Genomic DNA, 27,366 nt, shown 5'->3' on the forward strand with positions numbered 1-27,366 from the left:
AGGGAACCACGGCAAGGACAGTCCAGGAAGGGAGGGCAGGACAGGCGAGGACACCTGGGGTTTTTAAGGCCTGCCTATCTGGTCCTCCCACCCAGCACTCTGCCTCCTGCAGACTGGCTGTGGCCTGGCCTTCCCCTAGAACAGCATCTGTTCCTGGTGCAGCTGGGGACAACTGCACCAGCACCAGGCCCTGTTGTGGGGGGGCTACACACCCCTTGCCCCACATTGGTTTGAACCCAGGGAGGCAGAGGGGAGGTGAGTGCCGATGGGGCCTCTTGGAGTCAGGAGTCAAGGGGTGGGGCGATGGTTGGGGGAAGCAGGAGAGCCCATAGGTGCTGGGGCAGTGGGAGTGGCTTGGGCCAACACTTTGATCCACCCTGCAGGCACCCTTGCAAGAAAGATAGAGCCACCCTCAGGAGAAATGGAAGCAGAACTTTATTCCTCTTGGCTAGGGAAGAGAACTAGCGGGTGGGTGTGCACAGGACCCCCACCCCTCACCCCTCCCGGAACCAAAGAAGACAGGCAGAGCCACCAAACAGCTCCCTCTGCTCGCCTTTCTCCTTTGCCCAAGTGGAGGCAGGTGAGCGCAGCGCAGGGCAGGGGCGGCTGCAGTGACAGGGTGGCCAGGGCTGGCCAGGGCTCCAGGGCTGAGGAGAGGAGGGGGGACTGCTCGGGTTGGAGGGCAGGGGTGGGGGCACTTCTCATCCTGGGAGCTGTCGGCTGGCATGGACACAGAGCTCAGGGCACCACGACACGGTAGGGACTGCCTGGGATGTGCTCGTCACCCCACTTGACCACCAGCGTGTACTCCCCCTTGTCCTTGAGCAGGTAGGAGACACTGTAGAGCCGGCTGCCCACATGCTTCACCAGGATCTCCTCGCAGGGCGTCCGAGGGCCATGCACCCCCACCAGCAACATGTTGTTGCCTAAGGCAGGGGAAGGGGCCTCAGTCCCAGGTCTCAAGTCCCAAGTCCCCTCCCCTCAGCTGCCAATGCGCTGAACCCCTTCTGTCCTGTATCCTTCCCTCCCCCCAACCTGTTGCAGGGTGACAGCCCTTCCTAAAGAGCTGCCAGCACCACCAGCCCCCGAGGCCAAAATAGGAAACTCTAGCTCCTCCAAGGCACTCAGGGTGGAGGAGGTGGCAGGGAGGCCCAGATGGGAAATGGCTCTAGAAGGGACAGCCATACCCCAAAAAGCATTCCCAGCCCACCTCACCACCCGCTTCCCGTGTTCCCAGGCACTAGCCATCCTGTCTTATTTCTGACCTTGTCTTTCTGGGAGGACTGGGCCGGGGCCCGGGAACCCACCTGCTTTGCTGCAGTCCACCGTGAAGCTGCTCTTCTGGCCCACATAGGCCTTGCTCAATCCCAGGCCCTTGGCCAGCACCTTGCTGGCATCGGTGGGACCTGGGCCTGGTGCCCCATGCTGGGGGACACTGGCAGTCTTGGTCAGGGAGTCTACAAACACCGATGATGTCTCATGGAGGCTGTGGTTGCTAACGAGACGGGGACCTGCGGGGCAGAGCAGGTAGGGCTAAGAGGTGGCTGGAGTACCCAGCATTGGGTTGAGCACCAGCAGTCTGATGCAAGGCTCACCTGTGACTTTGGCCTTGAAGGGGCTGCCCCCAATGTGGTAGGGACCGCCGTACTTGATGGAGATGAGGTAGCTGCCAGGTGCCATGGGGGTGTAGGTGACGCGGTAGCCCTCAGGGCACTCCTGGCAATCCATCTTCACCTTGGAGGGCCCGTCGATGGTTACTGACAGGGCACCAGCTCCCGCGTTGCTTGTGTTCACGATAAACTCAGCTGGGCTCCCTGGGAGCACGGGAGGTCAGGCAGAGCTGGCCCGGCCCGTTTCCCCACCCCCCCCCGCCCCCTAGCATAGTCTTGTCACCTCCGTATACCTCCTGTTGTCACTGAGAGCTTAGAGGAGGAGCCCTAGCAGCCGTGTCCACATACCAGAAGTTGCACCCACTGACCTACCTGTGACTCCGCCTTCCAGGCCAGCTCCATAGGCAGACACCAGGCCTGGGTCCCCTCCATGCCCAGGCTCCCCAACTCGGATCTTGAAGGGGCTTCCAGGGATGTGGGTGCCATTGAACTTGACATCAATCAGGTAGATGCCATTCTCCCGTGGGATAAAGCGCACAGCGTACTTATCTGAGGAACAGAGGGGCTGCTGTGGGCCTGGGGCCCTCCTCTAAAACTGAGCAAGTGGCATCTGTGGGGAGCTTCCCTTGCCCTCCAGCGTGAGTCCAGCAGGTCCACACACCCCACTCAGCTTCTTCCTGGGACCATGCTGGGCACCCACACCCCGCAGCACAGACATCCTGAAGCCTGGGGCCAAAGCTTTAGATACCCAGTCAGCCCGCTATTGAGGCTCATTTGGACTGAAACCTTTTATAAGCAAAATACCTGCCTCGCTGCTTGCTTAGAAAGGTTACCATGAAATGCCATATTCCCTGCATATCAACTGGGGCTTAGGGGCAAGCAGGAACTTGCTTGAGGTCATGCAGCTGGGAAGGGGCAGCAGGACGAGGCTGTGAGACTAGTGAAACTTGGCCAAGCAGCTCCTCCCACCCCAGGCTGCCCCAGGCCTGTCTGCAAGTGCTAGGCCCTGGCTAAAGGGCCGGGCAGCCACATGGCTAGACTTTGGGCCTCTTCCTCAAGAGATTGCAGCACACGGCCATCTGCAGGTCTCTCCTTCCTAGCAGCCATGGCTGCCACGCCAGATCCCCAAGGGCTTGGGTCACAAGTTGGGGAAAGGTTGCCTGGCTGAGGGAGTCCAGGCGTTTGGGCCCTGTCTGGGCTGCTTACAGAATCTGTACCTTCCTTTTATACTCTCAGCCTGCTTCCAGACAGCTGGGCAGGCCTGGGGGAGGCCCACTGCTCCCAGCGGGGCCAAGGCAGATGGCTGGGTGGCTGGGCAGGGACAAGGCCTCACCTTGGTCGATCTCTGTGACATAGCACTCTTCCAGGGCTCCTGAGGGGCTGTGCACCTTGGCATCAATTGCCCCCTTGGCCCCGTTCAGGCTGACTGCAAAAGAGGCTGGCTGGTTGACCTTTAGCCCTGACTCCTGGAAGCACAGCAGACGTGGTTAGACAGGGCAGCTGGTGCCGGGGTGAGGGAGGGCAGGGCCCCAGAAGCAGGAGGTCCACAGGGTTGCACTTACCCATCTGGCGTCCAACTTGGTTTAAAGAGGGAGAGCCATTGATTCTTGAGGGGCAGCAAGCTACAGGCACACGTCCCCACCCCCAGACCCATGCTCTGCAATCACACACCTGGCAGGCTGTCCCTCTTTAAACCTCAGCCCTGGTGCTCAAGGGGCACAGGCTTCTGTTCAAAGCCTTTAGACCTGAGACACGAGAAAAACTCCACGCGGCGGGCAGGGGTGCTTCCTGCCGACCCCAAGTGTGGGCTGCACCCGGCCAGAGCAGAGGCCCAGCGCCCAAGCTGGACTGGGCGGGTTGCTCAACACAGGGCCGAGGCCTGCTCTGTGTGGCGGCTCTGGTCTGGCCGGGCCCAGGAGCCCCAGGCGGGCGGTTTCTCTCCGTGCCTCACCTGAAGACTAGAAACAGTAAGGCGGCGGGCGTCGCCAGACGGAGAAGCCACAGGCACCACGAAGGGGCTGTCGGGGATGTGCTCCTCGTTGAACTTGACTGAGACCTCGTAGTCACCTGGGCAGGGAGAGAGCACAGAGGTCATGCTGGGAAGCCCCCTCTTGTCAGTGTTCGAGCCTCCCACCTCCTACAAAGAGACTGGGTGGCCCTGGGACCTCAAGGTAGAGGGTGGGAGCCAGGTGAGGCTGTCTACGTAGGCTCAGACCAACACCTACACCCAGGTGCCACCTCCCCTCACCCCAGCCAGGCCCTCAGTACCTGGCTCCTGGACCACATAGGCCACGCCACAGGAGCCGTCCTTGCGGTCCTCGAAGGAGATCTCAGCCTTGCTGGGGCCTTCGACAGCAATGGCCAAGCCCCCAGCACCAGCTTCCCTGGTCCAAATGCTGAATTCAGCTGTGAGAAAGTAATGTGTCCTCAGGGAGGGCTGCCCCACCGGCCTCAGCCCACTCCAAGCATGGCTCAGATCAGCATGGCTGCTCACTATTCCTCCACCCCCCCAGCCCCAAACCCCCAGCCCCCCCTCCCCAGGAGAGCAAGAGCCTGGCAGGAAGCAGGCCTACCTGGCACTCCAGCTTCAGCCCTCTCGAGGCCAGGGCCCCCAGCGCGGACCTTGTGAGCTCCCCCTTCCCCCAGGGGCCCCACGGTGAACTGGAAGGGGCTCCCAGGCACGTGCTGGCCCTTGTACTTGACGCTGACCGTGTGCATGCCCATCTCGGCGGGTACAAAACGGATGCAGTAGGTATGGTTCTCCCCTTCCACGATCTCAGCCTCATGGCTCTTACCCGATGGGCTGGTCACCTGGGCTGTCATGTCCTGGATGCTAATTTCTGTAAGTAGGGGCAGCCTGGTGAGCAGGAACCCTGATCCCCAACCCCTCTTGCTTGGAGACACCTGGGGCTATCACCCAGGACTCCCCTGGACTCCTCCCTGGCTCCCCAGAGTTCCTACCAGGGATCTTCAGGCTGAGGTCACAGTGACTGCCAACATTGGCCACTGAAGGGGCCCGTCGCCTGCGTGTGATGCTCTCTTTTACCCGGCCCTCACCCGTTACTTTCACGGAGAAGGGACTGCCTGCAGGAGGAAAGCACAGCCCACAGCCCACACAGGTTATGTTCTGCAGGTGGGCCCTGGGGTGCAGCAAGGAGGGTGGCCTAGCCAGGGAGAGGGGTGTGGGTGCTGCACTCACCAGGCACGTGCTGATCGGCGAACTTGATGTTGATGATGTAGTTTCCAGGCTCCGTGGGGCAGTAGGTGACCCTGCATGTGCCATCCTCCAGGTCCTCTGTATTGATGTCCACCTTGCTGGGGCCCTCAATGGACAGGCTGAGCCCACCATAGCCTGCAAGAAGGACACCCCTGAGCTAGGGGGCCAAACACAGCTATCTCACTGGCTGGCAGGCCACCACCACCTACCTGCATCACGAGTGTCGATGATAAATTCTGCGGGCTCAAAGGTGTGGCCTTCGTGGAGGCCCTGGCCTGAGACCCGCACACGGCTGGCATCCCCTATTTCTGACTGGCTGATCACCACAGGGATGGGGCTGTTTGCCACGTGCTGGCCGTTCTTCTTCACATGCACCAGGTGCTCCCCTGTCTCCTTGGGCACAAATGAGATCCCTGGGCACAGGGTGGGACTGTCAGCCAGGAAAAGGTGTACACCCCCAAGCCTCCCTCCTTTGCAGAAGGCCTCTTACCCACGTGGCCATTGCGCAGCCGCTTGAGCAGACAGGGCTCCTCCCGGCCCGAGGGCGGCACCACAGTGGCTGTCAGTAGGCTGAGGTCCGTCTCCGAGACATTGATGGGGATGTCAGCGGCAGAGCCCACCTTCAGGTGGGACATGCGCATCGAGTCATCACCTGGTAGGGGACATTCACTGTGGGTCCAAGCACGGAGGGAGACTGCACCCACCCTGCTTTTGTCACTTCTCCCAGCGCCACCCACCTGTGACCCTGGCAGTGAAGGGGCTGCCCGGGATGTGCTGCTCGTTGTATTTGACCAGGATGCTGTAGTCGCCAGGCAGCACGGGCAGGTAGGAGACACTGCACGTCCCATCCTGATTGTCAGTGCAGCTGATTTCTGCTTTGGATGGGCCCTCGATGGCCAGGGACAAGCCACCTGCAAAGAGTCATGGGTGAGGGTGGGAATTATGCCCAGGGACACTGAACAATGAGGAGGAGCCCCAGTAAACAGAGTAGACAGAGGCCAGGATGGCAGGGCAGGGAGCCCCATTCGGGGAGCGTCTCGCCCGTGTCCAGCTCTCCGCTGGGTGAGGGCGTCCCGTGACACACAGGCCAGTCAAGATTAGAGCTGCCGCTCACCCTCTCCTGCATCCTTGGTGTTGACGGTGAAGACAGCAGGCTTGTTTACCACTCCATGAGTGAGGCCAGGCCCATAGGCGGTGACGTGGCCACAGTTGACATAATCCACGTAGAACTGCAGGGGGCTTCCTGAGGCAGGCAGAAGGGCCGCATGGAATGGGAGCCTTGTGTTGCCCCCAGGTCCTCCCTGCAGCCCTGGGCCAGTGAGGTGGTGGTGGCATGCTGTGGGGCGCACCTGGGATATGCATGTTGTCATAACGGATGTCCATCTCATGGAGGCCAGCCTCGCTGGGTGCGTAGCGCACAGTCACAGTGCCATCCTTGTTGTCAGTGATGGCTGGCTGTGCCACCTTGCCTGAGGGCATCCGCACCTCCCCTGTAGGGCAGCAGGGCTGGCGTCAGGGCAGCCCACTGGCACAACCTGGCCTGAAGCTCCCGAGCTCCTTCCCGCTCCCACTCACCAGTGATCTCGCCCTTCTTGATGGTGAAGGGGATGACAAGGTCGAAGGGCCTCAAACTGGTCACATCCAGCCCATTGACGCCAACCAGGGGTCTCTCCGGGGCCTGTAGTGGAGACAGGGAGCCCGAGTGAGGGACTGCAGGAGTGGAGGGAGTCCCAGGCGGGAGGATCTGGGGTCCCTCTTCACATGTGGCAGAATGGGGCCTCACGTAACATCCAGCTGGCCAGTCCCCAAGTGTCCCCTGGGAGGAAGCAGGCCAGGCCATACCCAGGTCTGCTGGCCGCCCTGGGCGTAGGTGTATGGTGGGGCCAGCTGCTGAGGCCGCAGCGGGGGCTGTGCTGTGGGCTGGTCCCCAGCCAGAGCCTGCGGAGCAACACACAAGAGCTGGAGATTCTGTCGTCACAGAGGAGCCCCAGAGGGGATAGGCCAGGCCCTGCCCAAACGCCTCCCCTAAAAGCCCCTCCTAACCGTCACTTGGAATGGGCTGTTGGGCACATGCTCGCCACCAAAGCGCACGCAAATGACGTATTTGCCCGGCTGGGGGGCTGTGTAGAAGATGTCAAAGGTGCCGTCCTCATTCTCTACCACATCGACGTCTACCTCGGAGCCGTCGGGTGTGCACACGGTGCAGGTCACCTTGCCTTTACCCGCTGCCTTGGTGTCCACAGTGATCACTGTCTCCTCCCCTATCTGGATGGTGGGGCCGATGCCAGCACCTGGTAGGGCAGGGTGGGTCCCCAAAGGGGGGCCAGCATGTAAGCTTGTCGCTCAGGCCACTCCAGTCCGCCTGCCACCCACCCAGGCCTCTTACTGCCACCACCAAGCACAGCCAGGCCTCCCGCCCCCACCCCACCCCCAAGCTGGGGCAGTGAGTGGTTTCTCAGAAGGCAGGAAAGGTTCCCCTGAGCCACCTCAAGCCAAGGAGTCCTGTCTTGGGGGTAGCCCCGACGTGGGAAAGGCCCGACAGGTGGCACCCATATGTCTGTGAGGAAGGAAGGGCCTGGAGGCCCATGAGGCCACTATTGCCATCAGGGCACAAGCGCTTGCTGCCACCTCCCCCAGGCCTGGCTCTGGCGCCCAGTGCTGTGTGCGGATGCGGTGAGGCAGAGTCCTGCTGCAGTGTGGGGGGATGTGACACTCGCCTCCCACCCCAAGGCCTGAAGGTGAAACTGGAGTTTCCTGACAACTGAGAATGCTCGCTCAACCAGAGGGGAGGCTCGCGGTGAGGCGGCCAGTGCAGGCAGGGGGCTGGGAGAGGGAAGCGGGGGCAGCAGGGTTAGCACCCGAGCAGCACAGCACAGCAGGCAGTGGCAGCACCCGGGGAAGGGGGACAGGAGGCCCAAGCCACAGCCACCGCCACCGCCACTAGGTTGCAAGGGCAGAGCAGCTGAGCAGCCTCCAGGGCCCCAGAGTGCCCAAGGAAAGGGGAGGGACAGTGACGTTATGATCTGGGCTAAGCCGTGGTGGCCTGGGGGCTGTGGGTTGTGAGGCCTGGCAGCCAGAGTGCTTTCTGTAGCCCGGCCCTCGCCAGGGAAGCAGCCGGGAGCACCGAACCCGCTCAAGAGGTAAGTTCACGGGGCCACCCTGGCCAGCCTGCCATCAAGCTCCCCTATCAGCCGAGGGCTCCTGCTGTGCTAGGCTCCATGCTGGCCTTCTGTGGCTCCCTGAGGTCTAGACCTGGCCACCTGCTGCCCACCCAACCCCGGGAGGCCTCATCCCAACCTGCCCACACCTCTTCTCCCCAACTTGGAACCTGGATCCCGCCATCTAACTAGGGGCTCAGGCCCCAGCTCCCCACTTTCCCCACCCAGTGCCCAGTTCATCAGCAGGTCTTGGCTGCTCCCTCCTCAAGCCCCATTGACACCAGTCTGGCCCAAGCCACTTTTCCACCTGGTCCAAAAGTGACTTCAGCTCCCCAAATGGGCGCTCTGCCTCCTTTCTTTTTTTTTTTTTTTTTGAGGAAGATTAGCCCTGAGCTAACATCTGCTGCCGATCCTCCTCTTTTTGCTGAGGAAGACTGGCCCTGAGCTAACATCCGTGCCCATCTTCCTCTACTTTATATGTGGGACGCCTGCCACAGCATGGCTTTTGCCAAGCAGTGCCATGTCTACACCGGGGATCCGAACCAGCAAACCCTGAGCAGCTGAAGCAGAACGTGTGCACTTAACCGCTGCACCACCAGGCCGGCCCGTCTGCCTCCATTCTGCACACAGTGGCCAGGTAAACTGAGACTCCCTTAGCCAAGTCTTGACCCTGCCCCTGGTCCCCAAGGCCCTGCCCCGCTGCCCTAGGCACACATGTCTGTCACCTCAGATCCTGAGGCCTGTTCTACAAAGCCACTGGGCCCCTGCCATAAACCCCTAGCCACCCTCTCGCTCTCTCCCTGGCCGCCTCGCCCAAGCTCCAGGCCTGTAGCCTTCAGAGGCTCCCAAGTACTTGTTGCCTCATATTGGTGTCCCTAGAGTCCCTGGCTAGGGCAGGCTCTCCTCTCCCATGCCCAAGCAAGAGAAGCTCCATGCCGGGTTGGAGACCGTATGAATAACGTCACTGCTGGGGGATAGAGGGAGGAAGGAGGCAGGGAGGGCGCATAGGCCACTGAGTGCACTTTGGGGCTCTGAGGCCAGGCCGGACCCCGCCATGCTGGCCACCCAAGCAGTTGACGCTGGCGCTACTGCACTACCAGCCAGCCCCACCCGCTCATGCAGCCTGCGCCTCCCCCGGCCTGGGACACAGAGGCCCCCGGGAGGTGGGGATGAGGGTCTGTGGATCTGGCCAGGGCTGGGGACTCCCCCTGGTCAGGGGAGACCCCCTGTCCCCTTAGCCCATGCAGGAGCCCTTGACACGGAAGGAGGAAGCGAGAAGGAAGGGCCTGCTGCCCACCCCTGGGGCTTCCCCGGGGTGCCAAGATCCCCAGACCCCAGAGCCCCCAGTGGGGTGCCTCACAGGATGCACCTCACCCCAAAGCTCTCAGCTGCAACCCGACTTCTCAGATGGGGAAACGGAGGCCCAGAGAGGGGGAGGGCCGGAGCGCTCATGCTCAGCTCCGGAGGCCTCCCTGGGCCCTAACCCTCCAGTCCCCCCTCTGTCCCTGCCAAGAGCTGCAGCTGGAACTGTCCTGGGAATCAGCATGGAAGAGGAAAGGAAGCTGCCCTCTGGGCAGGAGGGGCATTGGGAGTGGCCCCAGCAAGCAGCTTACCTAGCCCGTGACCTCCGATTGACACTGAGGTGAGAGGGCAGAGAGCAAGGAGAAAGGTCAGGTGAGTCACTCAAGGGGGCGGCCCCCACTCCCACACGCCGCCCCAAGCAGCGAGCCCTTGCACACAGGCACACCCAAGCCCCGTGCTGAGCGCCGCGGCCGCTGGCAGGCTGGCTCACCTGTGACCGTGCACTTGCTGGCATCCCCGGTGGGCACAGCCCGGACGCGGTACGGGGAGAAGGGAATCTCATCGCCACCATACTTGATGAGGATGGTATAGCGGCCCGTCAGGTCCGGCACATAGGCCACCGTGTACGTGCCATCGTGGTTGTCTTGGATGTGTGTCTTCTTGGGCTTGCCCTCAGGGTCCTGTGTGGCAGAGCCCGGGGAAGGCAGTTGGCCCAAGCCCAGCAGGCTCAGGGTCCTCAGGCCCTCTCAAAGGAGTGAGCATCACAGCTCTGCAGCTGTAAGGACAACCTCTGAGCCGCTCAACCACCACAGCCCCAAACAGCTACCTGTACCTGGCACTTTCCTTTACTTCCCCATGGGCAAAGTCCAGGAGAGAAGCCCCCAACGCCTAACGCTCCCGCCGGGTGACAACAGGCAGGGCCAGGGAGCGTGGCACCCATCCTGCTTCATCCCCAGTGAGCACCTCTTGGCTTCCCCCCTCTGCCCCAGGGCCTGCCCCAGCACTGGGAGCTCCCCTGGAAGATCTCAGAGTCCTAGCCTTATACCTGGCCCGCGAGAATGTGACAGGTGGGCAAGTTGAGACACGAAGGACTTTGGTAATGTACTCAAAGTCAGCAGTGAGTGAGTACGTGTGTGGGGAAGCCTGGGCCTGTCACCACCTTCCTCGAGACAGGAGACCTAGCCTCGCTGGCAAGGCCCCGGAGGGAGACCAGAGATCCAGACTGGCCCACTTGTCTCAGCTGAACAGCCCACACTGCACACTGCTGCAGCCTGGGCCCCTCCCTGCCCTTGCCTTCCCCGCGCCTGGAGCTGCCCTGCAGCAGGGCCTAGCAGCCACCCAGGCGGCCAGCTCACCGTGATCTGGACAGCCAGCAGACCCTCCCCTGCATCCTTTGCGTCAATAGTGAACTCCACAGGCAGGCTGGCAGGCACACCAGTGGTGTTGAGCCCGGGGCCACTGGCCTTCACCTTACTGGCATCGTGTGTAGGCAGCACCTTGACCTTGAAGGGGCTGTTGGGCCAGGGTGTTGTGAGCGGTTAGGAAGGTTCTCGGCACCCAGCCCAAGCCCCTCCCCACAGGAGTAGGCCCTGCTTCTTACCTGCGGGGCACCTCCTCTTCCCCATACAGCACTGAGATGCTATAGGGCCCCTCTCGGCTGGGCACGTAGTTGACAGTCTGGGTGCCATCGGCATTGTCCACCACATCCACTGGCTCCACCAGGCCTGGCCCCAGTCCCAGGGACAGAGACTCAGCCAGTCCCCTGAGCCCCCCGCCCCACCACCCTGGACGGCCAGGACAAACTCGGCTGTGCTCCCAGCTCCCACCCCAGGTCTGGAGCTCACTTTGCCTCCAACTGCCCATCTCCAGGAACGGCCCTGAGCCCCTATGACACTAATCTGGGGGCAATCTTGGACCCTTGCCTTCCCTCCCTCCCACATCTGCACATCTCTTCAGTGGCCGGGTCCTGTCTGTTCTACCTCCTTCTGGGTCTCCTGCCCCTGGGCACTGGCTCCACTGTCATCTGAGGCTCCTCCGTCAACTGCCTGTACACCCTCCCCAGCCTCCACGTGCTGTGCCTCCAGTCTCCTTCCCCGGCCCCCTCTAAGAGACTGCGCCCTCCTGAACCCCTGCTCCCAGGCATGGGAACACTCACCTTTGGGCCCCTGTACTTTGACCTGCAGCGGGGCCACACCGGCCTTGCTTGTGTCCACCTGGAAGGACTGAGGGAGGTTGGCACGGACCATGCCTGGGCTCAGGCCAGGCCCAGAGCACTTGACCTTGGACGCGTCCGTCACATCATGCACAGGGACCTTGAAAGGACTGCCTGAGGCGGGCAGAGGGACAGCAGCTGTGTGAGACAGAGCAGAGGGCAAGTGGGTGGTCCCAGCCTAGTGCCAACCATCCTGCCTCCTCACCTGGCACTTGGTGGCCGCCGTAGGTGACGTTAAGGCTGTAGGTGCCAGCTTCATAGGGGATGTACTCTACTGAGCAGCTGCCGTCCTTGTTATCCATGCAAGACATCTTGGCCTCGGAGGGGCCCTCTACAGCCAGGCCCAGGCCCCCCGTGCCAGCTCCCCTGGTCCAAACAGGCAGCACATTACTCCCTGGGGTTCTAAGACCCATCGTGGCCCCTGCCTCCTGGGTGCTCACTCACCTGGTCTCCACGGTGAACTTGTTGGGCTTGTTGGTGGTGCCACTTTGGATGCCTGGCCCGTGGACACGCACTCGGGAGGGGTCACAGCCCTCGGTCACGGGCACCTGGAAGGGGCTGCTGGGCACAGGGCTGCCGTCATAGGTCACATCCACAGAATGGAGTCCTGGAGGAAAGCAGGCCAGATCAGGAAGAGCCCAGGCCACCCTGTCCCTGTCCCGTCTCTTGGGAGGCCCAGCACATACCTTCCTCATAAGGCGTGTATTCTACTTTATATGTGCCATCACCGCAGTCCTGCACGTAGGTCTCAGTCAGGTTGCCTGAGGGGTTGGCTACACGAGCCTTGACATGTGGCCCTCCAGTCTGCGTCAGAGCCCGGGCATCCACGCTGAACTCAGTGGTGGCCTCTCGGAAGACACCTGCAGTGGGGCATGGGGAGAAGGCATGGGGCTCCAGGGGCCCTGAGGGCCCTGACTCCACCCTGCCCCCATGTCCCACAGCAGGGCCTCTCACCTTGGCCCTCGATCCCAGGCCCATAGCACTGGATGCCCGAGGTGTCTACTGCAGGCTCCACCTGCAGCTTGCTGGGGAAGTTGGGTACAGGCTGGCCGCCATACTTGATGGTGACAGTGTAGGCCCCGGGGCAAAGGGGGATGTAAGTGATGGTGTGCGTGCCGTCGCCATGGTCCTGGATGTGCACCTCCGCTGGCAGCCCCGCCTCAGAGCGGATCTCGATGGTCAGCTCTGCACTGCCAGCACTTGAGCAGTCCACATGGAACTGGCCTGCCTCACCAGCGGTGGCCCGCTCCAGCCCAGGGCCTGAGCACTTGACCTTGGATGCGTCAAAGCAGGGAACTACGTGGGCCTTGAATGGGGAGCCAGGGATGTGGGTGTCAGCAAAGAGAATGTTGATGTTGTAGTCCCCGGGCTCGGTGGGCACATAAGACACAGAACATGTGCCATCCCCATTGTCCAGGCACTCAAGTTGGGCCTCGCAGGGGCCCTCCACCGTCAGGCCCAGGCCGCCGGTGCCGGCGCCCTTGGTGTCGATGGTAAAGCGGGCAGGGGAGCCTGCACTGCCGCCCTGCAGCCCTGGCCCAAATGCCTTCACCTGAGGGAGGAGGGGCAGGTCAGGAGCCGAAGCCAAACCACCTCCCTCACCCTTGACCTCAGACCCCTAGCTTGAACTTCCATCTACCCTCCTCTTGTTCTGGCTTCCCTCTCCCACCAGACAGGGGCACAAGCAGGCCTGGGCAGTGCCATCGGTCATAAGGACAAAAATGAGAAAGGGTGAGGGTGAGGGTGAGTCTGGAGAAGATGGGGTGGACCCCCGTCTCCAATTACCTTGCTCGGCTTGGTAGGGGGCACCGCTTCCAGAGGAAAGGGGCTGCCGGGCACAGGCACGCCATCGTAGGTCACCTCAACCTCGTATGGCCCCTCCTCACGGGGCACAAAGCGCACCACACTGTTGTCAGCCCCCAGGCCTGGCTCCACCTTGCAGGGCACTGGTGTCCCTGAAGGGCCCACAATCTTGGATGCCACTTTGCCTTGGCCACCAGCGCCCTTGGACTTGATTGTGAACTCCTGGTCTTTGCCAACATCCACCTCTGTAGAATGAAGAAAGGAGGGGGAGAAGTGTGACCCCAGCCCAGAGAGCCCCTGGGGTATCCTCAGTGACCATAACAAGGGCCCCAACTACTTACTCTCTCCCAGGCCAGACACCTTGATCTTGCTGAGGTCCAGGCTTGGAGACACCCCCACTGAGAACGGGCTTTTGGGGATGGGATCCCCTCCATAAGTGACATTGACACCCACTGGGCCCTGGAAGGGGTGTAGAAGGGCAGGGTCATGGGTCATGACCCTAGTCACCCTGGCCTGCAGCTTCCCTACTTGGGCATGGTGGGGGTGGGGGGTCAGAGAGATACTGGCTTTGCTCCCCCACCCCCGGCCTTCCATGCCCACTCTCTTCCAGGTGGGAAACAAGAGTGGTTGGGAAGCCCCTTGGAGTAGCCCGCCCACCACGCAAGGAAGCCCATGAGCTCAGTGGGTATAGTGGAGGGGGACAGCTTCAGGGGGTCAAGGTAGCTACCTGCTGTACTGGAGTGTACTTGACTGTGTAGGTATTGTCATGGTGGTCAATGATGTCCACGTCACGCACTGCATCCCCTTTGGCCAGCCCCGAGAACTGGACATCCAGCTTGCCTTTGCCGGCGGCTTTGGCATTGACCGTGAAGTGGGTAGGTTTGCCAAGCTCAACACCTGAGAAGATACAGCGACCATGTAAGGGCACCTCGTCTCAAGACCCCTTGAAGCCCCCCAACCTCCCCACAGGGTGCTTGTCCTCACCAGTGCGACTGAGGCCAGGGCCCTCGGCCTTCACCTTGCTGGCATCGTGGGAGGGCTCCACTTTGACCCGGATGGGGCTGGTGGGTGTGGCCTGCAGTGGGCAGGAGGAGAAGGGCTGAGAGGAGAGCAGCACCCCAATACCCAGTAGTGCTGGGGCTGGGAGCAGCAGTACTCACCTGGTCAGCAAAAAGGACCATGATGGTGTAGCTGCCAGCCCCGCGGGGTGTGTACTTGACTGTGAAGGTGTCATTGTCATTGCGGATGATGTCAAAGTCGATGTCAGCCTCAGTGGGGCCCACCACGCCAGGGGCACACTTGATGCCGATGCTGACATCACCTGCGGCAGGGCAGGGAGCAGAGGCTGGGACCTCATGGAAACGCCACACCCACTCACTCACCCACCCACCCACGCACGGCAGGGCCTCACCCTGGCCGGCCTCCGTGCAATCCACAGTGAAGTAGGTGGGCTCGTGAGCCTTGAGCCCTGTCTTGGCCACTCCTGGGCCATACACCTTGACCTTGTTTGGGTGGCTGCCGGCTCCCACGTTCACCTGCAGGACACAGGGGCAAGTACAAAAGCATGAGTGCCTGGAGGAGAGGCAGGGTCTTTTTTTTACTCCCTGCCAGCAGGCACACAAAATGGTGCAACCACCTAGGGAAGTAGTCTGGTGGTTCCTCAAATGATTAAAAATACAGTGACCATATGACACTGCAATTCCGCTCTCAGGCGTCATTTACCCAAAGAAATGAAATCACTCATCCACACAAACACTTGTATCCCAATCTTCATTATGGCGCTATTCACAAGAGCCAGAAGGTGGCCATCACCCAAATGTCCATGCACTGATGAACGGATGGATACGCAGCGTGCGGTCTCTGCATACCACGGAATCTTGCTCAGGCCCGAAGAGGAATGCAGCGCTGATTCGTGCTGCCACGTGGACGAACCACAGTGAAAACATGATGCTAAGTGAAAGCAGCCAGGCACAAAAGGCCGCCTCTTTATGGCAGAAGAGGCAGACCTCTATGGACAGGAAGCAGGAGTGGTTGCCTGGGTGCTGGCTGGTGGCAGGGTAGAGGAGTTTCTTTTGGGATGATGAGAACGTCCTCATCTTCAATCATGGGATGGCTGCACAACTCTGAATGTACTCAAAGCCACTGAGTTGTACACTTGAAATGGGTGAACTGCATGGTATTGCAGTTTTACCAAATAGAGCTGGACAAAAACCAACCAGGTGGCCTAGGGAAGTTGGTTAAAGGCCGGTTAGAGGCCTGCGGAGGGCTGGCTCACCCGGAAGGGGCTGTTGGGGATGCTGACACCTCCCCAGGACACCACGGCTGTGTGCTTCACGGGCTTCCTGGGCACGTAGGAGCAGCTATAAGTGCCATTGCCGTTGTCCTTGACTGACGCCTCCACAGGGCAGCCCTCGTTGTCCTGGAAAGCAAGCAGGAGCAGGTGGCCTGCTGGTCAGTGCCCAGGCCTAGGCACCTGCCCACCCCACCCCCACCATGGGTGGCTACCCTACCTGGACTTGCACCCGGAGAGGGGCCTTCCCACCGTGCTTGGCATCCACTGTGAACTCTGCCGGCTTGTTGACAGCCACACCCGTCTTCTCCAATCCAGGCCCACGTGCCTTCACCTGATGAGGGGCCACCCAGATCTCAGGGGACCAAGTGCAGGCCAAGTGCAGGACACAGAGTGGCAGCGGCACACTGCTGGGGATACCGGCCCATGTCCCAGGCCCCTCCCCAGCCCAACCCCCAAACAGAGGCAGAAGGGGGCTGAGACCCAGGCCGGTGGTGCGTGCCCTTTACCCTGTCTGGGTGGAAGTCCTGGGGTGCCTCACGGATGTCAGCCATGAAGGGGCTGAGGCGGATGTCCTCACTGTTGCACAGCACATGCACCGCATACTCGCCAGCCTCCTGGGGCCAGTAGCGCACATCACAGGAGCCATCACCCTTGTCATCACATTCAATCTTGGCCTGTGACGGGCCCTCCACTGAGAAGCCTGACAACAGCCACCAACTCCATCAGTGCCCTGGAACCTCCAGGGTGTGGTCCTCGTTACCCTCTGCCCCCAGGTGCCTGCACAGCAGCCTCCAACTTACCCAGGGTGCCCACATCATCCCCAATGGCCTCCACCACAAAGTCTGCTGACTTGCCAACGACGCCGCCCTCCAGCCCAGGGCCCCAGGCCCGAACCTTCTGATTGCCGCACTCGGTGCCCACCTTCACCTCAAAGGGACTGCAAAGAGAGAGCCACATAGGGTAATGCTGAGGAGTACCACCCTGGAGGGGGGTACTGGCATGAACCCAGTAGAGGGAAAAGTGCGTCGGCTCTGAGCACTCTGCCTAAGTCCTCACCTACGCCCTATGTTCTGGCCGCCCCACGTGATGGTGACGGTGTACGTGCCGGGGACCATGGGGTAATACTCGAAGCCATAGACGCCATCCCCCAGGTCCTTCTGCTTCACGCGCTCCTCACCCTCTGCCAGAAACAAGGGAGGGCCTCAGGCCTGCCCAGCAGCAGCCCTGGGGCTGCCACCACCCACCCCAGCAGCAAGCCAACTTACTGGGACCCTTCACAGTGACCTTCAGCTCCCCGCTGCCTGCACCCTTTGTGTACACCTTGAAGTCGGCTGTCTCCTTCACCCGTACACCCTTAGGCTGGAGGCCCCGGCCGACAGCACGGCAGGCACCTGGGTTACAGGCTGTGGGCAGAGGGCCGGCTCAGCAGCTGGGAGCTGCTGCTGGGTGACCCCTCCCTTGCCTCCTACAGGGCTGGGCCATCAGGATCGGGGACCCCTGAGAACTTGGCCCCACAGGATGGCAAGGGACACGCAAGAAAGAGCTGGAAAGGGCCATGACCCCAGGGCCTATGGCCCAGGCCAGGAAATAGCGGGCCTCCTCCCACCTGCTCCACTCCAGCCCCCATCTGCCCTCCCAGCCGCCCCCTTCCCTCCCAAAGGAAGACAGAGCCAAGTACCGTTGACCCTGTGGGCAGAGCAGAGAGCAGCACGTTTCTAGACAGCTGGAGCGAGCTCTTCCGAAGGTGAAAGCGTGGAGGGAGAGAGAGAGAGAGACACACACACACGGAGAGGGGCAAGAGGAGGAGGAGGAAGGGCCCCAGCAGGGGAGGAGAGAAAGCATACCCAGACAGAGGAAGCACAAAGACCTAGGGCGCCAGGGCAGGGGCCTGGAGTGGGACCCGCCCCTGCTGCCCCACCTTGAGAGGCCTAGACTACAGCACTCCAGTAGGGGGCGCCAGGACTGGCCTACCTTGGCCAACAGTGACAGCGTAGGGGCTGCGAGGGATGGGCACGCCAGCAAAGGTGACATGCACCATGTGGATGCCCTCCATGGTGGGCTGGTAGCTGCAGCGATACGTGCTGTCACCTCGGGCCTCCAGCTGAGGCTCCACAGTGCCCTTCTGTCCTGCAGGGTCCTGGATCATGACCTCCACCTCACCTGTGCCAGCTCCTGCCACAAGGCACCAGATCAGCTCCCAGAACCTTCAGCCTGCTCCTGGGCCCCAACAGCTCTCCTCCCAGACCTGCCGGCCTTGGCAGCCTCCCCTCACCCGCTGTGAAGATCTCAAAGTAGGTAGTTTTGTTGGCAATGTTGCCACTGGGCTCCAGGCCGGGGCCCTGGGCAGTCACTTTGCTGGCGTCACCCTGGGACTTGTCCACATACACCTCGAAGGGGCTCTTGGCGATATGCTGGCCGGCAAAGAGCACGGTGACCTGTTCCCAGGAGGGGCAGGCCGTGAGAGCTGGGCCAGGACCCTCTGGCCACTGCCCCGACCACCAGCCTCCCCATGGGCTAAGGGCTCACCTTGTGAGTCCCGGTCACCTCAGGAACATACCAGACAGAGAAGGTACGGTTCTTGTCATTATTGGCGGTCACCTTTGCCTGGTGAGAAGGAGCCCATGAGCCTTTGCTAAGAACACCCTTCCATTTGGAGTGCCTAGCCCGCCCACGGCCCTACCTCCTCCTGGTGTCCGGCTGGGTCCTCCACATACACCAGCACCTCCCCCTGGCCAGCACTCCTGGTCTCCACGGTGAACTCTGCCCGTTTCTTCACCATATTGCCTGTGGGCTCGATGCCTGCAGGGGAGGGTAAGGAAGCCATAGGCCAGCTATTAGGGCCGCACCTCACCCCTCCATCCCCTCACCCTTCAGGAGCACCTCCCTTTGCAGGCTCAGTGCCCCTCCCTGCCGTACCCGTCAGGCACATCCTGAACTGAGTGAGTCAGCTTGGCATAAACCCTGGTACATGGAGCCTGGCCTTGGGCTCTGGCTGCACTCTTGCTGTGGACAGGCCTGGGCCTGTTTTCTGGAACATTCACTCGGGTTTGTCTGGGCCCTTGCTCCTACATGATACCCTAGCTGGGTTTCATCTCCATTTACAGTAAAGCAACTGGGTCCTCCCTCCCTGAACATGCTCCACCTTGGGCTGATGTGATGTGGGAAACTTACTAGCCACCAAGGGGCCAGTTTTGACCAGCCCTGACCCACTCCTGTCTGTCAGGATACTTGATAACCTAGCCACCATGTGACTGAAGATTCCCTAGGACGTCCCAGTTTAGAGAGAACACTGTCCTACAGAGAGGAGGTCTGCGCACAGAAGCCGGCCCGGCCCGGCCCCTCACCTGGCCCATAGGCGCGGGCTTTCTTTGGGTTCAGTTTGGGCCGCAGGGGAGCCCCTGGCTTCAGCTTAGCCTTGGGGAACTGGGACAGGTAGGTCATGACAGAATGCTCGTCCACATTGGGGTCCACGATCTCCTCAGGGGTGATCACCTGTCACGGGCAGAAGACAGGAGCCGTTTAGCCTCCAAGCCTCAAGTTCCTGGGATGTGACACCTCTCCCTACTGGGACCACAGCCCCCAAGCAGCCAGGCAGGAGCGTACCTGAGGGATGCCCAGCCAGTCGTCAGCCTGCTGCATGGCTTCCCGGGCATTGTTCACAGGCTTGCTGGCATCCCAGGAGTCCCAGTCAGGACACAGGCCTGTGGTGGAAGGAAGGCTGTGAGTTTGGGGGGAGGGGGAGGTGCAGCACCCTTTTGCAGGTTATCCCCTCCACCCCACCCACGGACAGCCCTCGCCCCCTGCCTCCCATTCCCACACCTCTCACCTGGGGCACAACTATCGACGAGGGCGCCCAGGGCCCTGCCGCTCTGCCAATCCCGACTGAAATTGGTGATGGGCAACTGTGGCAGCTTGTTCTGGATCCAGCCCAGGAGCCTCTGCTTGGGTGTCTGCTTCTTGGCTTCTTCATCCTCCTCCTCATCCCACATGGGCATGGAGATGGAGTAGTGCAGGATCAGGGTCCAGATGAGGCCCAAGATCAGCTTCAGGTTCCCATCCACAATGGCCTTACTATCTGTGAAGGAAAGGAGGGGCACTGCTGGGCAGGCAGGGGCCGCCCCGGCGTCCCTGCGCACTCACATACACGCACATGCGGGCTTGGAGGGGCCTCTACACAGGGTGTCAGGCCACTCCCAGGCAGGGGGGAGTGTGGCAGCACAGGGGGCCCCAGGGAGGAGGGAGAGGCTGCCTGTGAGGTTCAGGGAGGGGTTGAGTGAAGGAGACTTCTGCGGGGAGGGGAGACACCCAGAGACACAGAGTGACGATACAGTGCAATGAGGGGGTGTTGCCGGAAGCCCTGGGGCCCTGGGGGCCCAGAGGAAGGATGGACCCAGAGGACCCAGGCTGCAGACAGGGCCGGGGAGGCCTCTGGAGGAGCCCTCTCCCCCAAAGACGGCTCTGGAGAGTGAAGGGGATGAGTTCTTTGTAGCTGCCCAAGCAGGGGCCCACCGCTCATCTCCAGAGCTCTCCAGGGGATGGGGAGGAAGAGCAGCCCAGTCCCAGTGGGCTTAGATGACCTGGCCTCTGACCTGGCCCTGGCAGGGGAGGGGTGCTGGGCCCAAGGCTGAGGAAGAGGAAGGCCAGCGGGTGGGGTGGTTGGGAAATACAACTGTTTCCCCAGGGTGGGGTGGGTGGGCAGCATGAGGCAAGGGAAGTGGAGGCATTGGGCAAGGACCCTTTGGGTGGAGGGTGTAAGCCCCACCCCCCGCAGAGCCAAGCTGGGAATCCAGCTGCACACTTGACCCAGGGGAGGGGGTGGGAACCGGCATTTGAGCCATATGGCCCTGACTCACTGGGGACCAGCAGGGATGGCCCACCAGCCAGGATGACAGGCAGGACACATTTCGGGGGGCTCCCTCACCCAGCCCGAGGAGGAGTGCAGAGCCAGTGAGCCTGGGTTGGACACCCAGGTCCCAGCTTGGGAGCTGGGGTGGCAGAGGCCATGGGTGGGGTCCCCGAGTCCCGCTGCCTCAGCAGAGCCTGCCCAGCCACTGCCTGCCCTCCTCGCCACCTAACGGGCCGCTGGGCCTCACTCGGGCAGGCTGCCACCAAGCTCACCACAGGGGAAGTGGTTAGGGCGGGCACCCTGCACCCCATCACCATGGCAACCCCTCCGGCTCTGGGCCCCACCCAAGGCCCTGCTGGGTCTCAGCCTTCTCAAGGGGTGGGGGGCTAGGTGTGGGGCTCTGAGAACAGGTGGGCTTTCTAAGAGCTTGTCTTTGGAACCCATGCTGGCGTCCATGGCCCCTCCTCCATAATCAAGAGAAAATACTTGTCTGGAGTTAACTTGGGGGTGGGGAGAAGGGGATGGCTACACTACCAAAAGAGCCATCAATGGTAGGCAGTCTCCGAATCCAGCGGGCAACACCTTGAGGACCAGCTGAGCCACTCAAAGCAGAGTGACCTCCCTGTTCCCAGGCTGAGGTTGGTCCCAGTTCTGCATCTCTGCCTTGCACAGTTCCCAAATGGCAGGTGAGAGGGTGAAGATGGGGCTTCAGGCTAGGGGTGACTCGACAGTTCAGAGAAGACCAAGGGCATGGGACTAGCCAGAGCTTCCCACCAGGTCCCCACCCCCAGAGTTCTGGGTCCAGCACAAGAGCCCTCAGGAGGCCTGAGGCCCACCCCCTGTGACCCCTGAGGGAACACACAAGATCAACCTCATCAGCCCTGGTGGGTCGGGCTGGGCCCTCCCCCTGGTCCATAGCAGGCCAGCCTAGGGCCTCCCCATCCACATCACAAAAGGAGGAGGGAAGGATCGGGGCCCAGGGTTGGGAGACTGCCTAGTTGGATGGCCCCGCCCCATCCCACCCCCTTTCCCCAGCCCCTGGGCTAGCCTGCCCCCTCCCTCCCCTAATCACTGCTGCTTTCCAACATTTTTTTGCCTTATATGGCAAAGCTCTGGGAACTAGGCCTGCTCCAGCCAGCTCACAAGAGGAGGAGAAGAAGGGAGGAGGGAGGAGAAGACCCCCCCCAGACAGCCGGGGTGTGGCCCGCCTCCCCACATCCGGTTGCCCCCCCACCCAAGGCTCTGAGATGACTCAGCTTGGCTAGACTGAGGCTGGGACTGGGGGGTGGGCCTCAGCCTCAACTGGCATTCCAAAGAAAGAGGTGGGGCACTTGAGAACTGCCCTCTGAGTAGTTGGGGCCACCTGAGTCTTGGTCCCTCACTTTCTCAGGCTCAGCATGGACCGTGCCAGGGCCATAGGGACAACTGGAAGGCCCTTTTCAATTCTGAAGAAAAGAAAGCTTATGGCCCTTGTTCTCTCCCTGTTGCACATTCTCCCCAAGTCACCAGTTCTGGTGCTTGTCCCTGAGTGGCTCTCATCTTGAGAAGAGCCTGGGATGCTACAGTAGGCCTGGTCAATGCCAGTCTCACCAGCCCAGTGAGCCCAGCGCACGCTGGAGTACCTCCCAACCACCTCTTGCATTCTAAATGCAGAAAAGTAACTTCTATGTGGGAGCAAGAGTCTGGTCCAAGCTCAGCAGTAACTTAGTATCTAAGCAGGCTACAAGCTGACACCCAGACTCATCTGAGGTGCTGTTTTGCTAGCTGTGGTCCCCTCTGGCCCCTGGGAGAGATCTCTACTGGGGGTTGGAGCCATCTCCAGTGGAGAGGCTCATCTTCCAGGGCCAGAAAAAGCCAAGAGTCCTAGACAATGGGACCCACAAGCTCCAACCGGTTTAGGAACCACAGGGGTGCCTGAAGACCAGAGGGCCCTCTCCAAACTGCTGTAGGGAATCGAGTGCCCAGGCCTCCCCCTCCTCAGGGATGGGGCGCTGGGCGCAGGGGCTGAGCCTGGCCAGTGCCTGCCCCCCCCCCCAAGCCCTCTCAAACTGCGGGTACAGCGGCGGAGGCGCGGTCTGCAGAGGATGTGAGCTCAGCCTGGGCGCAGGCCAACCGGGGCGCGGCGGGCGGGGGCGCGTAGCGGTCCGCACGCCGGGCCGGCCTGCCTGTGCGCCTTTGTTCTCAAGGCTCGCACGCCCCTGAGACAGCGCTGTGGCTTATGGGGGTAGCTAGGAGGGGTCGGCCTAGGGGAGTTGGGAGGACGCGCGGAGCCCCCACCCACGCCCTCCCAGCGCCACAGGGTGGCTCACGCCCTCACCGATGGACACGAGCTTGATGCTCTCGCGATCCAGGAACTCGAGCGCCACCGACACGTTCTCGAGCTGCATCTGGCGGAAGGTGGGCCTCTGGTTGTGCTTGCGGTGCATCTTCTTCTGGCTGAGCACCTCGAGCAGCGCAATGAGCCGCAGCCCGTCGCTCAGGTCCGTCTGCAAGTTGGCGATGCGCTTGCTCACGCACTTGAGGTGCTCATTGCACCAGCGCGTGAACGTGTTCTGCTGAATCTTCTTCCAAGGTGCGTCCTCCGCCAGGTCCTTCTCGGTGGCCGGCATCTCGGCGTCTCGCGTGTCGGCGCCAGCACCCAGAGCCGCGCCCGCAGCGCTCTGGCCCGCCCGAGAGTGGGAGCTACTCATTTTGAGGCGCGAGGAGCCGAGGGGCGGTGCTGCAGCCTGGGCAAGGGGACGGCCCTTTAATTAAAGTTGCAGGCACTTCAGCGCGCACGGAACGATGCAGACAGCGGAGGTTGCGCTGTGGAGAGAGCGAGCCCTTTAAATGCGGGCGGGGGGCGGGGATAGGGGCGGGGATGCATGGGGCGGGGCCGCGGGGTGTGGCTTCGGGGGCCGCACCCGCCCCGCCCGTTGGAATGCCCCCGTTAGCCCCCCGCCCCAGCTGTTTTGCCTTGACCCCCACCTCCGGCTCCCGGGAGGGTCGTTGGGCCTGGAAGGGGGCAAGGATGCCCCCAAACCTCACGGTCTCACAGCAGCACTGCAGGAAACGCTGCAGCGAGGAGAGGCTGCCGGAGCGAGGAAAGGGAGAGCAGTGTCTGGCGCTGGACCGCTTGGCCTCCAGCGGGCACGCCATACAAGAGACCTCCCCTCCCCAAGGCCTCTGCAGGGGGTGGGGTGGCTCTCCCTCCCTGAGTCACGTGGGCTTCGCCGGGTCCCGCAGCTCCCGCCGCTCCGCCCTCACCCCCTCCCGGAACCCGGGCTCCAGCGCCCGCGGTTCCCCGGCCGCACCCCGGCAGGCCGCCCCGGCAGCAGCGGGAAAGGGCCCGATCCTGAGAGCGGCTGCCGGAAGGGCCCGGACCCTAAGCCGCCCCCCAAATCCCCCTCCTCCGTCCCGCTCTGCACGGCCCTGGCCTGCGCACCTGCGCCCGCAGGTCCCCACCGCCTCCCTCCCTCTGCGCGTTCCACCGGGAGGAAACGGGGCAGTGGGCCAGGAGGCCGCCCAGCACTCCAGGAGCAAGCAGCCTTGGAAGGGCCCGGGCATGCCAATGGGCACTGGCACGGGGCGCCGTGTGATGCGTGCAGAGACAGAGAGTGTCTGCCTGACCCACCCTGCCGGCCACCTGGGGCACTCGAGGTTTCCTCTCCTGTTGGAGTGGCCCCTGAGCCCAGTGTGACCCAGGAGGCCACCAGGCAGGGTCACGGGGGCTCTTCCAGACCCGCAGGGACCTGCTCAGGGGTTCCAACAAGGCTTGGCAGGGTCTGGGTGGGCTTCAGTGTCGTGATAGTGCAGAGGGGGCCCCTGAGGATGGGGGGGGCAGAGGGCTGAGGGGGGGACCACGGAAGGCTGCCAAGGCCTGCTGAGGAGCCTAGACCGTGTTCCCAGGGCAACAGGGAGCTATTCGCTCAAAGTTAATTTCCCAGTAGATAACTCTGGAGAAGGGGTGGGGGAGGTGAGACAGAGGCCCGCAAAAGCACAGGGGCACGAGGCCTACTGGGGACATTCAGTGCCACCCTCTTCAGTCAAAAGAAGCCAGCCTACCCATGGCTTCATACCCAGAATGGACTCACTCCTCCCAGTCCTGTGTACCTCTCCTCTCCAGAATGTTCACTTCTTTATATCTTTTTTTTTCCAGAATGACATGTCTCTGTCCCGTCTGCTTGATTTTTAGATTGAGCTGCAGACTAGTAGTCATTAAGTTATCTGCTAAAGACCAGTGGGAGAGGAGGCCCCGGGGCAGCAGTGTGTCATGCCTAAATATGGCGGACTCGCCTGGCCCTGGGTGACTGCACGACCAGTGGTGGGGCTCTCCTCGCAGCCAGCATCTCTTCTGCCCTCCAGCATGCTCACTTCGGGGCTGCCTGTCACCCCACTGGTTTTTCCTTACCAATGGTGGTGGTAGGGGGTCTAAAAGGCATTTTCCAGTCTGAGGCCCACCTCCTGTGCACTCTCCTCTCTCCTGACCATTTTCAGACACACCTGCAGAAAACTCCACACCATGGAGTCTGGGAATTGGGGTGGAGGTGGGAGGGAGAGCTCCAGGCCCCACTCAAGACAGGCTGAGAATTGTCGTTCTGGTCCCCTGCCCTATTGGAAAGCAAATTCCCAAGGACAGAATTACATCAAGAATTGATTTTTTCTCCACTAAGTGCCATCCACTGGATCATCTGTGTTCCTTCTTTAATCTTCAGAGAGCAAGGAAACTGAGTCAGACTAACTGACCAGTAGTCAACTCTAGCAGACAGGGGGACAGAAGCTGGGTGTTCTGGCTTCCAACCCTAGGCTTTCCCTATTTGGGGGAGACAAGGGCTGGGGGGTGTAGAGGGTTCTTGTCCCTAGGGGATATAGTATCACCACCAGATGGCGCCCCATCCCAAAGCCCCCAGATCGGGCAGTCCTTGGAAGCCAAAATCCAGCTCTTTCATATTTTCCCTTATTTGGAGTAGATTCTTGGATGCTAGACACACCCCGCCCCCACCTCCAGCCCTCAAACCCCAGGCCAGGTCCTCTCACGCGGACGCTTCAGCTGGTGAGGAAAGCTGCAGAATGGAATGGCAAGAAGAGACCTGGGCTGGTAAGACAAGTCCAGGTGTAGCAGGTGAGAGCACTCACTGCCTGAGCTCCCACCTTGACCCGGCAGCCTGGAGCACGTGCAGGTGGGCCTGCCAGCGGACTTCACCTACTTTTCCTGGACCCGGGTGGCATGGGAATCTGGGACATTGCTGCTCACATCCTGGCTGGCGGTGAACATCCAGTTCAGTGCCAACCTGGGACAAGGCCCACAGCCCAGGGCCAGCCCAGGGCCCTGGTCTCGGAGGAGCCCTGCTTCCTGTGCCTGGCCACACCCTTGCCCTGATCCCCACGGAGCACAGCAGTCCCAGAACCAGCTCTTATGTGCCTAAGGCAGCTGGTGCCCTAAGGACTGGTGCCAGCGAGGAGCCCACTGTTGCCCTTCTAGGGAGCACACTGGCTGCGAAGTGTTCTTCCAAGCGGCCATTCATCCTCAGCCCACACAACGTCTTGCTCTCCAGGCCCTTCTTTCCCAGCCAGTCTTGCAGTGACCAGCTCATGGGCACCCACGCAAGCCCAGATCCTGCCAAATGCTCAGACACCCTCTCTCTCTTGGACCCCCATAACCTTGGGCTCCCACACTCCTGGGCACAGACACAGATTCGCGGGTAAACTAGGGAAGGCAGCCCCTGGGCACCGCACTCCCAGGCGCTGCGGGCGCCTTCACTGCGCTCACCACCCCAGCTGCACCTGGCCTGGGTGTGGGCTGACGCCTGCGTTCTCGGGGCCTCTCTGCCCTGGCCCCCAGTCCGCTAGCAGCGCGGTGACCCTCCCGCGCGGAGGCCTCACCTGCTGTCCCTGCGGGCGGCCGGCAACCGCGCGGTGGCGCCTCGCTCGCCTTTGCGCCCGCGCCCGGCGCCTCGGGGCTCCACTGGCGTCCGCTGCACGCCGCGCGCCTCCACGCGAATGGGGCGCCGCCGCCCGCCTTCTTGTTGGCCGCACCCCCGCCCCGCGCAGGGCCCGGCCCGGCGAGAAAGCCTTAATTGGTAAAATCGCCCAGGAACGGGGCGGGGGGGGGGCCGTGAGCTCGAGCGCCCGGACCGCCTGGCGACACCGCCCCCCCCCCCGCCCCCGCCTGGGATGAGCTCACCTCCCAGGGAGGGCCGCAGAGAGGGGGGTCGCAGCTAGAGCTCGCGGGGTCTGCAAGGCCCACGTCTCTGCCCAGCCAGAAAAGCCACCTCCTCCAGGGAGCCGCCCACAGTCACGCCGTCTGCCTTTGCCCCAAGCCTGGGCTGGCCGGGCAGGTCAGATTCTGCCCTCTGGGGTTGGGGGACAACAGGCTGTTGCAAGTGTTCACTGAGTGCCTACCACTTGCACAGCCACAGTGGGGCAGGGACCTGAACCCCGGGATGAGCAATTATCCTGGCTGCCACTGATTTGGTCCCTGCTGGGTGCCAGGCCTGGCCTGGGAGCAGGCAGCAGAAATGTACTGAGGGGTCGGCCCATGGCTGAGTGGTTAAGTTCCCGCGCTCCGCTTCAGCGGCCCAGGGTTTTGCCGGTTTGGCTCCTGGGCGCCGACATGACACCACTCGTCAGGTCATGTTGAGGTGGCATCCCACATGCCACAACTAGAAGGACCCACAACTAAAATATACAACTATGTACTGGGGGTGGGGGTGGGGGGGCTTTGGGGAGAAGAAGAAGAAAAAAAAAGCAATGTACTGAATTCTCAGGAGCACAATTAGGTGCAGTCCCAAAGTCCGGGAGTGTGCAGTGGAGTGCAGCCAAAGAGCCAAGTGTTCGTGAACTGGGTGGGCACAGCCACACCCTGGCACTGCCAGATTCCCTTTTCCTCTTCTGAGTGCCCATTTCCTGGTAGCTTCAGGCGCAGCTCAAATGTCACTTCCTTGGG

At 61.9% G+C, this 27,366-nt stretch overlaps 1 protein-coding gene across 4 annotated transcripts; it reads right to left on the reverse strand.

The window, feature by feature from the left end:
- Nucleotides 1–412: 412 nt before the first annotated feature.
- On the reverse strand, nt 413–26,469 carry FLNA (filamin A). 4 transcript variants are annotated; one of them, XM_070604593.1, is made up of 48 exons: nt 26,304–26,445; nt 22,759–23,246; nt 19,422–19,670; nt 19,199–19,296; nt 18,940–19,087; nt 18,276–18,394; nt 18,122–18,199; nt 17,868–18,030; nt 17,567–17,767; nt 16,861–16,998; nt 16,652–16,775; nt 16,396–16,532; nt 16,102–16,295; nt 15,813–15,926; nt 15,578–15,721; nt 14,714–14,837; nt 14,463–14,623; nt 14,287–14,377; nt 14,030–14,199; nt 13,644–13,761; nt 13,285–13,547; nt 12,454–12,805; nt 12,186–12,359; nt 11,944–12,106; nt 11,705–11,865; nt 11,443–11,613; nt 10,888–11,011; nt 10,643–10,799; nt 9,778–9,967; nt 9,599–9,622; nt 6,871–7,118; nt 6,670–6,765; nt 6,403–6,505; nt 6,177–6,317; nt 5,942–6,070; nt 5,565–5,738; nt 5,318–5,479; nt 5,037–5,240; nt 4,810–4,962; nt 4,572–4,694; nt 4,184–4,450; nt 3,879–4,016; nt 3,562–3,677; nt 2,944–3,076; nt 1,983–2,159; nt 1,596–1,814; nt 1,308–1,511; nt 413–926 (listed from the first exon to the last, which is right to left on the reverse strand). In XM_070604593.1, exons 2-48 carry the CDS (start codon nt 23,129–23,131, stop codon nt 739–741), a joined length of 7,698 nt encoding a protein of 2,565 aa, XP_070460694.1. In that variant the 5' UTR covers nt 23,132–23,246; nt 26,304–26,445; the 3' UTR covers nt 413–738. The 4 variants fall into 4 exon arrangements, with proteins under 4 accessions (XP_070460694.1, XP_070460692.1, XP_070460693.1 ...); XM_070604591.1 differs by having other exon boundaries at nt 12,454–13,051; XM_070604592.1 differs by lacking the exon at nt 9,599–9,622 and having other exon boundaries at nt 12,454–13,051; nt 26,304–26,469.
- Between the last annotated feature and the right edge of the window lie 897 nt (nt 26,470–27,366).

Source organism: Equus przewalskii, chromosome X, assembly GCF_037783145.1.
Source record: "Equus przewalskii isolate Varuska chromosome X, EquPr2, whole genome shotgun sequence".
Taxonomy (NCBI): domain Eukaryota; kingdom Metazoa; phylum Chordata; class Mammalia; order Perissodactyla; family Equidae; genus Equus; species Equus przewalskii.